Below are 11,642 nucleotides of genomic sequence, written 5' to 3' on the forward strand. Positions count from 1 at the left end.
TGAACGTGTCTAAACTGTCCTCTCTCTCAGGGTTTAACATGTGTCCCCACAGGGACAGAAATATGAGACAGTCACTCCACTTTATTGTGTGATTTTAGTTTGATGCCACAGTTAGAAATCTTTGATTACTGATATTAATAAAGTGATCTGATTGAACCTGTGTTCTCTTCTCTTCTCTCTCCACCTCCATCTCGCTCTTCGTCCCATCATCCACCACTCTCCACCTCCTCCCTCCGTCTCCATCTCCCTCCTACTCTCTTTCTATTTCCCTCTCCCTCTTTCTTCTTCTCTGTCTCCCACCTCTTCCTGCTCACCTCTCCTGTTTTCTTCTTCTTCTTCTCTCGTCTCTGTTCAGGAAAGCTGACAGACACGGCCTCCTCCTCCTCCTCTTCCAGATCAGAGAGCCCCCAGCTCCTCAGTCCTAAAGAGGGGGTCACCGCCTACACCCACGCCTCCTCTTACTCTGCCAACCCCCCCTACACTGTGCACACTCCCACGCACGCCTTCAGGTAGGAATCACACGGCTGCAGCACATTTCAACCTTTATAGAAATAACTTGTCTGTTCTTATGGATTCTACAGCGAGGCCTGCTCTGCTCTGTCAATCCTAAAAGTCTGGATAAAGTAGTGTTACAAAGTCAGAAAGGTCCCGACAGGATAATAAAAATGCTGTGCAGTGTTTGAGTAAAGTCAATTAATAAATAATTTATTGTTTGGTTTACTTTACAGTTTGTTGACTGATTTAATTCCATCTTACAGTTTATTCATTTTTTGTTTTAACATTCACAGTTTCCCCATCACTTCCATTTAAAGACAGCCATCTTTGAAGTTAAACATTTTACAACAGTAACCGTGTGTAAACAATTAAATAAAAAACCTCTGGCCAATAGTGTAGTTGTCAGGAGTCTGGCCAATCACAGCTCTGACTGTGAGTTAAATTTCATGTAAGTCTTTAAATTAAAGCGAATCTATCCAAAGTCGTTGAAAACCGGCATTTAGTCAGTGACTTTCTGCGTCAAACACAGACAATAAAAACCTCCTTACATGTTGGCATGATACATAGCCATTCACCAGCATTGTTTAACGATGCCCAGAGGCGTCAGGGGGAAATGTGATGGGACAACAACGTAAGTTATGGGCAAGTCCAAATAGGACAGGCAGAAGGATGGTGGATGGGTCAAAGAACCACTGACTTACCTTTTGATTGTAAAGCCAAACCCTGCTCTTTTTTTTCAAAATCCAACCATGTGCGTTTGTTGTTGAGGGAAAAAAATGTCAATTTACAGTGCTGTACCAACGTTGTGCTTTTATTTTGAAAGAGACTGTATGAAAACTGACGTCTGGCGTCCCAGAAAGTTAACAACCAATGCACCCAGGGTACCTTGCATGCCATATCTTGACGTGGAAAGTTCATGACCGAAACATGTGATGAGGTCATGGGTAGAAATTTGGCTTAAATTAGGCTTTTGACTGAGAGGCCACAGATGAATGAATATTGTCTATTTTTTCTGCATTTCTCCAAAACAGTAAAACAAAAACTGGGAACAAATTAAAACCACTCAGGGATTCACTGCTGTGATCAAACTACATGTACATGCAGTGTGTGCTCAAACAGCAGCTCTATTTTTTTGTGTTTTTAGAAGGTGGTTATGTAAACTGTTAAATTGTATTTCTGCAGCATTGGAACAACAGCGACAGCTAAAAATAGTGAAAAGCATCTTCAGCAATTTCACAGGGAAGTGTAGGAAGACCAGAGAGAGATAGAGATAGAGAGGAGGAGGAGGAGGAGGAGGGTTAGAGATTATGTCACGGTGGGATTGAATGTGAGCGGCAGCGTGGCTTTGTGGCTTTTAATAATGCTTAGTGTCATCCTCTCTGTCTCTCTCCCCAGTGACAGTGTCATTCAGTTGATATGCGTATCCAAGGGAACAGGCCTGGGGCTCGTCATCAAGGGCGGAGCTAACCGCGCAGAAGGACCAATGGTGTTCATTCAGGAAATAGTGCCTGGAGGAGACTGCCAGAAGGTCAGTGTCCTCACTGAGAGCTTTAATGTGAACAAAAGTATTGACGTCATTTGGACTGTGTGACGTTACATCATTGTTACAACATTTATAATATTATTGAATGAAAACAAAATAAATGCAGTGAGAAAGGCCTTTAAAATCAAATCAAATAAAAAGCAGTGAAATAAAAAACAAAAGAACATTTAAAAAAAAGTTATAACAGTAGTTTAATATATTTAGTCTTGGGGAAAAAAGAGAAGGGGGAGAGAGAGTAGAGCTTGGAGGGGACGGAGGAAGTGTAATCACTGATCTGTGTTCGGACTTCACTAAAGTTATGAGGAAAATCCAGAGCATGTTGAAATGTTTTATTCCTTCATAAACACCCATGTTGTTTACATTAACATAACCTTATTACATTTTACGCTGCATAAATTAGCCTAGCAGCCAGCAGATCTCCTCTACTCATATGAAGCCAAGACGAATCACTTAAAATACTGTGGGGGCTGTACTGTCTCAACATTTATTGTTTATTATCTGTGAAATAAGAGTAAATTATAGGCTTTGTTTCCATTGAGGGAAATAGTTTTCAGTTTACAAAAATGAACAGGAGGTCTGCGTTGCCACTACGTGGAGATACATTATTGAGGAGGTGCATGTTAGGCTACAACATAGACTAGTATGGATCTACGCAGAGCCTACGCTGTAGGTATGGTGTTGATTTACTGCAAAAGTATAAACCCTGCTTAACCTGTGGTGTTCCCCTAGGCTCCATTCTTGGACACCTTTTTGTTTTATTTTATGTTTCCACTTCTAACTTTCTCGAGCAGAAAATTCACAGCACACAATAATGTCACAGCTGCTTTTATTTCATCATGTTTAGATTGTTGTAATTCCATGTACTATGGGTAAGAGCAAAACAAAACACAGATAATGTCACCAAAAACATAAATTACTTTTCTTCGTCCCAGAAGCCCAGTTAGCTTGTTGAACAGCAGGATCTGAAGGTTTCTTTGTATCTGTGCTGTTTAAGGATGGCAGGCTGCAGATCGGAGACCAGCTGGTGTCCATCAACAAAGAGTCTCTGATTGGAGTGACATACGAGGAGGCCAGGAGCATCCTGACACGCACCAAACTCAGGTCCAACACACCTGGAGACTTTTTCAAAGGCATAAATCATTCAAAAGTTTGGCTCTATACAATGACAATAGCTATTTGGAAATCCATGATAAACTTATACAGACTGAACATACATACTTAAAGTGATTATCTTCTCTTAAAGGCAGGTATAGTACACTGCATATGGATGTTTGTGGATGTATGTATTTTGTGGATTCAGATTTAGTCATTAGTTTATTTAGAATGAATCAGAAATCCCACAGACTTTACCGGGGCAGTTAATTTGGGAATTCGTTTTTTGAAATATAGTCTAACAAGACATAAAATACATCAATTTCTAAATGATTGTGTCGTTATCAGTGATGACAGGTAGAAGAGTCTTTGCATTACATTTCAATTTTGTACTTTCTTGGATAGTCAGAAATATCAGTTTCAGTGTTTAATATTTAAAATGAGAAATTTGACTTTTTTTATTTCCCTTTTTTTCTCTGTATTATATATTTGTGAGAAAAGGGTTAAATTTGGTCTACTGCAAACAAAAGCTATGAATACTCTTGTTTCTGTTGTGAACTTTATGAATGGATGTCTAAAAATACTTCATACATCACATGTTATAAACAGCGACTTGTCCTCTGTATTGTAGACCAGACCCCACGGTGGAAATCGCCTTCATCCGGCGGCGGTCTTCCTCCAGCTCCAGCAGCGGGCCTCACAGCCCCATCTCCATGCAGGTGTCTGGCGGTGGAGGTGGGCCCCAGACGAGGCCCCCAGGGCTGGGGGCCATGCCTCCTCAGCCTGCTGTGGTCACCAAAATCACCTCCAGCAGAAACCCTGCCAGTGAGACTCTGCCGGCAGTCAACGTCAGCCAGGTGTGAGCTTCAGTACAGACCAGGATAAAAGCTGTACTGGTTTAGTCTTGAATATACTCCGGACCACTTAAAATGCATCTGACTGACTAGGATCAACTTTAAACCTGAATTAAATCATCTTACAAATATATGTGACTTCATGTTACACCACCACCTTCTGTAAAGTCGGTGCATTATCGCTCTCACTGCACTAAATTGAGGTCATGACACACACAAACACATGAACACACACGTGAACACACTCTTATCAACCCATTATTCATATGTTGTGTTAACGTTTGCAGGTGCGAGTGTCTCCAGTCAGAACAGAGCCGACACGTGTGTCCTCCCCACCAGAGAGCGACAGCATCACTGATACAAACCCTGGTATGAATCTGTCTTTCTCTGCTTCATGGTTATAATCCACTCCTGTTGTGTGAATATTAATATGTTATATATAAACATCTGGTGAAGCTAATTCTCCAGTTGGTGCCATTAAACCACTGCAGAGGAAGAAGAGGTGATTGAAAGAGCTCCAGTCAAAGCTTCATACTTCATATACGGCATCATTTATTCACTCAGTCCGATACTAATTTTATCAACTTCACACCTCAGACAGGAAACACTTTAACTCAACCTCTTGCTTAGATTTTCTTTAAAATGCGAATAAAAACAGGTGAATAAAAACCCACTGAAAGACATTAAGAACTGGTGTAAATGAGGTGCAAATGAAAACCGGGCAGCCGTCCTGATGGAGACGGACGAAGGGGGAGGAGGAGGCAGCGGGACAGGGACAGATGGCGTGTGGTTGGCTGCCTGTCAGAGGAGGAAGTGAGGCTGGCGGGGGGTCTGGCCTATGATTGGCCGCAGAGGTCTGAAGCATCATCTCTTCTCTGTGTGTGAGAGGGATCCTGAGGTCTTTCTCCATATGTGCATCTCTGTGGATTGTCGACGTCACACCAGTGATCACCAGACATTCCAGTACAGACGATGGAGGATGTTTAGGGCAGATACCTGTGTTACAGAACCTCCAACATTCGCTTCAGTCGTACCTGAGGGAGATAAACACCTCAAAAAGAGTCGTGGACAGATTTTGAGATAGTGTAAAAGACCCCCCACCCCTCCTACTGAGAAGACACCCACACGGAAGAAATGGAAACGACTGCAAACATTGATGCTGTGTTGTTTGTATGGTTTTCCAGATGTGGAAAGAGTATAGAATATTGTACTCAAGTAAAAGTATTTTTACTTTAATTAAAATGTAACTCAAGTAAATGTAAAACTACTTCAGTCAGGAACACTTTAGCCAAAGAAAACTTTATTTCTATTTGCAGTATTATATTTGGCAGTAAGGCCCTGTTATGGCCTCTCTGCCTCTCCTATGAAAGCCTAAGGCGGAGAGAGCACACCTCTTCGCCCTTCCACATGCAAATGAGGAAAGCCTTAAGGCAGATGGAACACACCTTCACACCCTTCCACACACCTATGTGGAAAACCTAAAGCAGAGAGACCACACTGCAATGCCCTTTGACATGTGGAAAGAGTTAAGGCAGAGAGAGCAAACTTCTCTGCCCTTCCATGTGCCTGCATGGAAAACCTAAAGCAGAGAGACCACACTGCAATGCCCTTTCACACGTGGAAAGAGTTAAGGCAGAGAGAGCAAACTTCTCTGCCCTTCCATGTGCCTGCATGGAAAACCTAAAGCAGAGAGACCACAGTGCTATGCCCTTTGACATGTGGAAAGAGTTAAGGCAGAGAGAGCAAACCTCTCTGCCCTTCCATGTACCTGCGTGGAAAACCTAAAGCAGAGAGACCACAGTGCTATGCCCTTTCACACATGGAAACAGTTAAGGCAGAAAGAGCAAACCTCTCTGCCCTTCCATGTGCCTGCATGGAAAACCTAAAGCAGAGAGACCACACTGCTATGCCCTTTCACACGTGGAAAGAGTTAAGACAGAAAGAGCAAACCTCTCTGCCCTTCCATGTGCCTGTGTGGAAAACCTAAAGCAGAGAGACCACACTGCTAGGAACTTTCACACGTGGAAAGACTTAAGACAGAAAGAGCAAACCTCTCTGCCCTTCCATGTGCCTGTGTGGAAAACCTAAAGCAGAGAGACCACACTGCTATGAACTTTCACACGTGGAAAGACTTAAGGCAGAAAGAGCAAACCTCTCTGCCCTTCCATGTGCCTGCGTGGAAAGCCTGAGGCAGGGAGAGCAGCAGCAAAGTACCAGCAAAGTAACAGAGCAGCATCAGTGACAAACAGAAATTACATTGATAAGTCAGACACAACAGAAAAAGGAGGAGCTGGGGTGGAAGCAGGTTGCAAAGCGTGCAATTTTGGTTGTTTAAAGAAACGTGGTGATATCTTTGGTGGTGGTTGTGAAATGGTGGTCCTATGTCGCACAGTGTGAGAGGTTCAAGGATGGCCGATGTCACTGTCAAGACGTACCTTAAAATGACTCAAAGTTCACACAAATCCAAACACAAGACTTCAGAGGAAAGTCCCAGGTGAAAGACTGGTTCTTTGTGTCCCATCCACCACCCCAACCTGCCTCCTTAGAAGTGCTTGGGACTGCTTCCTTGTTTACTGCTGTCAGCGCATTGGTCAGGTGATTGCAGCATTTCAAAATACCCCAAATTTGTGTGCATTGCTTTTCATAGGAAAACATACAAAAAATTTGTGAGAATAGCCTGACCTGCAGCACCAGTGATTCCTGTAGCACAGAGCGTTCCAGCGATCTATTATTCAGGCGTTTAATATGACAGATATGCCTTGAGGCAAGATTCCACACACACACACACACACACACACACACACACACACACACACATACACCTCTGTACCATCATTATCTGGCGCTTGGAAAGATGATGACCTGCGATGACAACGTAGCTGGAACCAAAAATACTGGTGTTATTGATTTTTGAAGAAGCACAACCCGTTTACACTTTGTCCTACACATTTCTGCACGTTATCTCTCCAAGTATCTGCATGTGAGATGAAACAGAGAGGGTGTGATAATGTAACATCCTGCCGAGCAAGATGATTTTCATCATCTCAACATGGTTTGAACTGGGCTGGTGGCTGCAGCTTCACAGAGCAACAGCGTCTGTAGACATCAGTCTGGTCTCATAATCAGACTGAATTTATTTATTTATTTTATTTTTGTTTCCAATAAAAGTCAAATTTTGTCATGAGGGTCGGCATCTTTAAAAAAACAAGCCAGAATAAAACAAATCTTTGCATCAGAATCATGACAGATGACATCTGTATTATTTAGAGCTCAATAATAGCAAAAAAAGATTTGATAAGATGATAAGATTAGTCGTGCTCTCTTTTATGAGGCCAAAGCTCAGTGTTCTGCTCAGGACAACATGTTTGTGTTGATGTGACCTTATTGTTGTTTACTGATAGACATGTTTTAATTAAGGCAAGTTTTATCTCTGTCCGCAGAGCCGACCAGCAGTCAGCAGCCTCCTCACAGGAAGTGCTCCCTCGATACCAGCTGTCGCCTCAAACTGGAGAGGATGGAGCAGGTGTGTGTGTGTGTGTGTGTGTGTGTGTGTGTGTGAGATTTAGTTTCATATTTATAATATATATGTACTCTTGTTTTAAAGATCCAGAGTCCATCCCGACTACCAGATTAGCCTCTGTTTCACTGTAGCTTTCAGTCCTGTGTGTATTTTCTCTCATCAGGTTTTGTTAGTGCTGATGTGATTAATCAATTGATTTGTTGATTGACAGAAAAATTAGCCCAAAACAGTTTTGATACTTGAATAACAGTTTAGGGTACACTCTCTGGTTGGACACATTATGGTTTGGGTTTCCTGTCTGTCCCTTTCTTGTGAAGAACATACAGATATCTAAAGAGCATCTTTGGGGAATTTCTTCAGATTTGGCACAAATGTCCACTTGATCAAGGATTAACTGATTAGATTTTGGTGGTCAAAGGTCAAGGTCACTGTGACCTCATAAAACATGTCTTTAGCCATAACTCCAGAACAGATTGATTTGATTCATTTTGTCTTCTTTTTAGAAGAATTTAGAATTTTCTTATCTTCAGACAACAAAGTGTCTGAGATGTTTCTTTGACCTGCTTGACAGTTTCAACTGTGACTCCAGTCTTCCTCAGAAGTGTCATCCGATGTGTTGCTGACGTGTCATTTATCAGCTATCAGAATCTGTCAGGCCGGCCACACCCCCTGCCGTTGGATGGTCTGTGGGGTGCGAGAGGGTGTACGCCCTCTCATCCCGGTTGATGGTGCCGCTCGCCGGCTTCCTGATTTCGATTGCCTCTTTTATCACAGATCACTGCAGGAGAAATAACCACATTATGGACTGGGACAAGGGCAAAATAATCACATCAGAGATCAATGAATTCAAACGTTGGATAAAAGAGGCAATCGAAATCAAGAAGCGGGCGGAACGAGGGGGCGTACACCCTCTCGCACACCTGGGATTCCTTACTCCAGAGACCATCCAACGACGGGGGGAATAGCTGGCCCAACAGATTCTGACACAAGACCAGATAATTACTACAAAATTTCACACAAACATTTAACAGGATAAAACAATGAAGTGATGACATTTTACATCCAAAAGGTCAAAGGTCAGCTTGACTGTGACATCATCATGTTTTAACGTCATATCTCAGGAACAGAAGGGGAGACATTTGGTCAGATACTGAATTGGTGACTCTAATCTTGAAACTGTGCTGATTGTATAGATCTTCTGTTAAGTGCACACAACCACAAAGTGGTGATTCGAGTTTCATTTTAAAAGGAATAATTTGGGGTTTTCTAAATTGTTGGTCGGTTAAAGTAAAACATTTAAGATTTGGGAACTTGTAATGTGCATTTTTCTATAAATTTAATGTTATTGTTTTTAACTGAACAGAAAGATTTGGATGCTAAGAGAGGAGTCAACAGCTGCGTTTCTATAATGTTAATAAATGTGTGTTAATACTTTGAAAACCAGCCTTGTAGGTCAGTTTCTGCCTCAGGCCACAGCCTCTGTTGTCCACTGAAAACCATGCATATCTAAGTCTGCTAATTATCATGTTGTCAGCTAAGTTGAAGATTTACTTTCTTTCTTTTTTTGACTCCTAAAATGTTTTATTTTTTTCCCCGTCATCTCAAACATGGACCTTAAATCAGGGCAGTACAGGGATTTCATTAGATGGTGACAGCATGTCAATGTTTGTTTCAGGGGCATCACCACTGTGTGTATTGATCTGTGTGTGTGTGTGTGTGTGTGTGTGTGTGTGTGTGTGTGTGCAGGCTCTGGATCTGCTCGGTCTGAAGCCCACAGACGCTCAGCGGCAGGCGCTCAGGTCCAGACTACGAGCTGATTCAGCAGGGACGGTGGCCTTCACAGGTAAGACTGCAACACACATCCTCACCCTCAACTCCCACGTTCCCCCTGTTTAACCTGAAATAAATCACGTATAGTCACATTTACAGATTTAACCCTAAACCTCCTGCATCTCCTGCTTCCATTTAACCCTCATGTTGCTCAACCAGTGTTTGTGATGAGAGGTTTATCTGCTAAGAATGTGATCTGTAAACACCCTGAAGCAACATTGCACATGTGTATACTTGTGTGTACTTTGTGTAGATTTTGAGAGCCTGATCAGGGAGCTGTTTAAGCCTCAGCTGGAGGAGTTGACCGTCAGCCAGCCAGGGTCGAGGTTAACGTCTGATGACCTGTACAGTTTGTTGGAGTCACTGACCAACGCACGGGTGAGAGCTCATTACAGATCTGCTGCTGGGTCACAAACTACAGAGTTCAGATGGTTTAAAAACACACTGAACAGAGTCAGTTCACCTCTAAAGTTTAGCTCTTAACCAGAACCAGGAGGTTTTATTAAAAGTATACTCTGCAGGGTTGTTGGTTAATTTTTGCAAACGCGCTCGCCAGTTAAAATAAAAGTAGAAGCCAACCCCAGATTCAGTCTTATTTGGTGTTTCGGCTCACGTTTGGTCATGGACTTTCCACGTCCACAAGATGTCCAAGGTACCCTGGGTGTGTTGGTTGTTGACGTTCTGGGACGCCGTGTCAACTTCAGCCTGTCACATGCATTGTCTGTTTTCAAAATACACTTCTGTTTTCACAGGAAATGTACAGTTTGCATACAGTCTCTTTCAAAATAAAAGCACTACATCGGGACAACGTGAATTGACGTTTTTTTCTTCCAACAACAAACACACGTGGTTGGATTTAGGACAAAAGAGCAGGGTCTGGGTATACAATACAATACCGCCCTACTCGGACTTCCACCCCCTTAGCTTATGTTTTTGTCCTGCTGCGTTTCCCGCTGATGCTGCCAGGTGCAGTTACAGAATAACGACTGGCCGTGCATCATGCCGACGTGAAAGGACAGCATTTTTCATTGGTGTCTGACACAAGCGCCAGAATTTAATGACTGGCACACACTGAGTAGAGTGATGATTGATTACTTTGTCTATACATCGTTTTATTAGGAAAATCCTGCAGAGTAAACCTAATTAAAGAGGTTGACTGATTAAAGTATGGAGTATGGACATTAGTTAATTCAGTAGTGTGTGATGTGCATGAGTGGAAGATGCAGGTTCAAGTGTTGTAAGGTGCAAAACAACATACAGGGGTAAACTGAGACAACATAACCAAACCAAACAGGAGCTCAAGTGAAACTGCAGCAACCACAGCAGCAGAGAGTCGGCCAGAGAGACTTATATAGCCACACCCTCAGGTGTTAGCAGTTACTGTCACGATCTCCTGACAGCAGGGAGAACACAGGCAGGTGAATATCATAACAAATTAGATAGCACCACAGGGGTCATAACACTCAAAACTTGAACATTTGGGGGAGCAAATATTAAGCAGGGAGTCTGGGGGTACCACCCAAGAAGTTTTAAGCATCAAACACTTCATTTCTTGCACTCTGGTGAATTTTTATGCACCAATTATTTGCCTTTCCTGCATCAGCATATGGTGGAAATGACATGGTACTTCCCAAATGAAACCACGCATAGTTGCTTCATCTTCTTTCCGTTCTATGGCAGAAAGCAATCATTGTACTTTACTGGAGGCATGGCTGCATCTAGAAGTCAGGTTCTAGCAGTTCGTTGAAATAAAAGTTCTCTGCTATTTTCATGTTTTTATTTGGCCGGGACAAATTCACGTCCTAAATAATCTTTGCATTGATTGACTGATCCCTGAGAAATTTGATGATGATGAAAGAACAACGAAAGATTGTGGTGACTGAATTTGTGAAAGTGTGAAAATTAAAGATGGTGGTCTTACTGTAACAGCTGAGATGCTCAACTGTTGGCTAAAGGTTGATGAAAAAATAAGATACTCATAGCAGAATGTAACTAAGTACATTTACTCAACTTTCCATAAGTAGGCCTTTAAATTTCAGGGACAGGTTGCACAAAACCCCTTAAGTTTTGTCCTTTCGTATAACACTCAAGGCTTAGTTTCTCCGCAGCTGAGGAACTTGCACAGTTGCACAGAATCCTATAAAAGGTTTCCTTAAAGGGAAATTTAGGTTTATTTCAACCTGTCTCCTATCGTCCTAAATTTGTTTCAAGTGACTAGTGACATAAAAATAATAGTTAGCATGTTAGCCGTTAGCCTAGATACAGCCGGGGCGCATAGTAGCGTCAGACCTGTTAAAACGTAAGTGAA

The 11,642-nt window shown here is 42.3% G+C and overlaps 1 protein-coding gene across 1 annotated transcript in view; it reads left to right on the forward strand.

Annotated features, from left to right (window-relative positions):
- Positions 1 to 11,642, forward strand: part of stxbp4 (syntaxin binding protein 4) — a 75,829-nt gene that overhangs the window by 17,791 nt on the left and 46,396 nt on the right. The window contains exons 7-14 of the mRNA XM_050059355.1: positions 356 to 509; positions 1,891 to 2,023; positions 3,033 to 3,139; positions 3,762 to 3,987; positions 4,272 to 4,353; positions 7,425 to 7,507; positions 9,251 to 9,347; positions 9,588 to 9,712. Coding sequence (XP_049915312.1) covers positions 356 to 509; positions 1,891 to 2,023; positions 3,033 to 3,139; positions 3,762 to 3,987; positions 4,272 to 4,353; positions 7,425 to 7,507; positions 9,251 to 9,347; positions 9,588 to 9,712 — 1,007 coding nt within the window. The remainder of the gene's footprint in view (positions 1 to 355; positions 510 to 1,890; positions 2,024 to 3,032; positions 3,140 to 3,761; positions 3,988 to 4,271; positions 4,354 to 7,424; positions 7,508 to 9,250; positions 9,348 to 9,587; positions 9,713 to 11,642) is intronic.

Source organism: Epinephelus moara, chromosome 13 (assembly GCF_006386435.1).
Source record: "Epinephelus moara isolate mb chromosome 13, YSFRI_EMoa_1.0, whole genome shotgun sequence".
NCBI classification, from domain to species: domain Eukaryota; kingdom Metazoa; phylum Chordata; class Actinopteri; order Perciformes; family Serranidae; genus Epinephelus; species Epinephelus moara.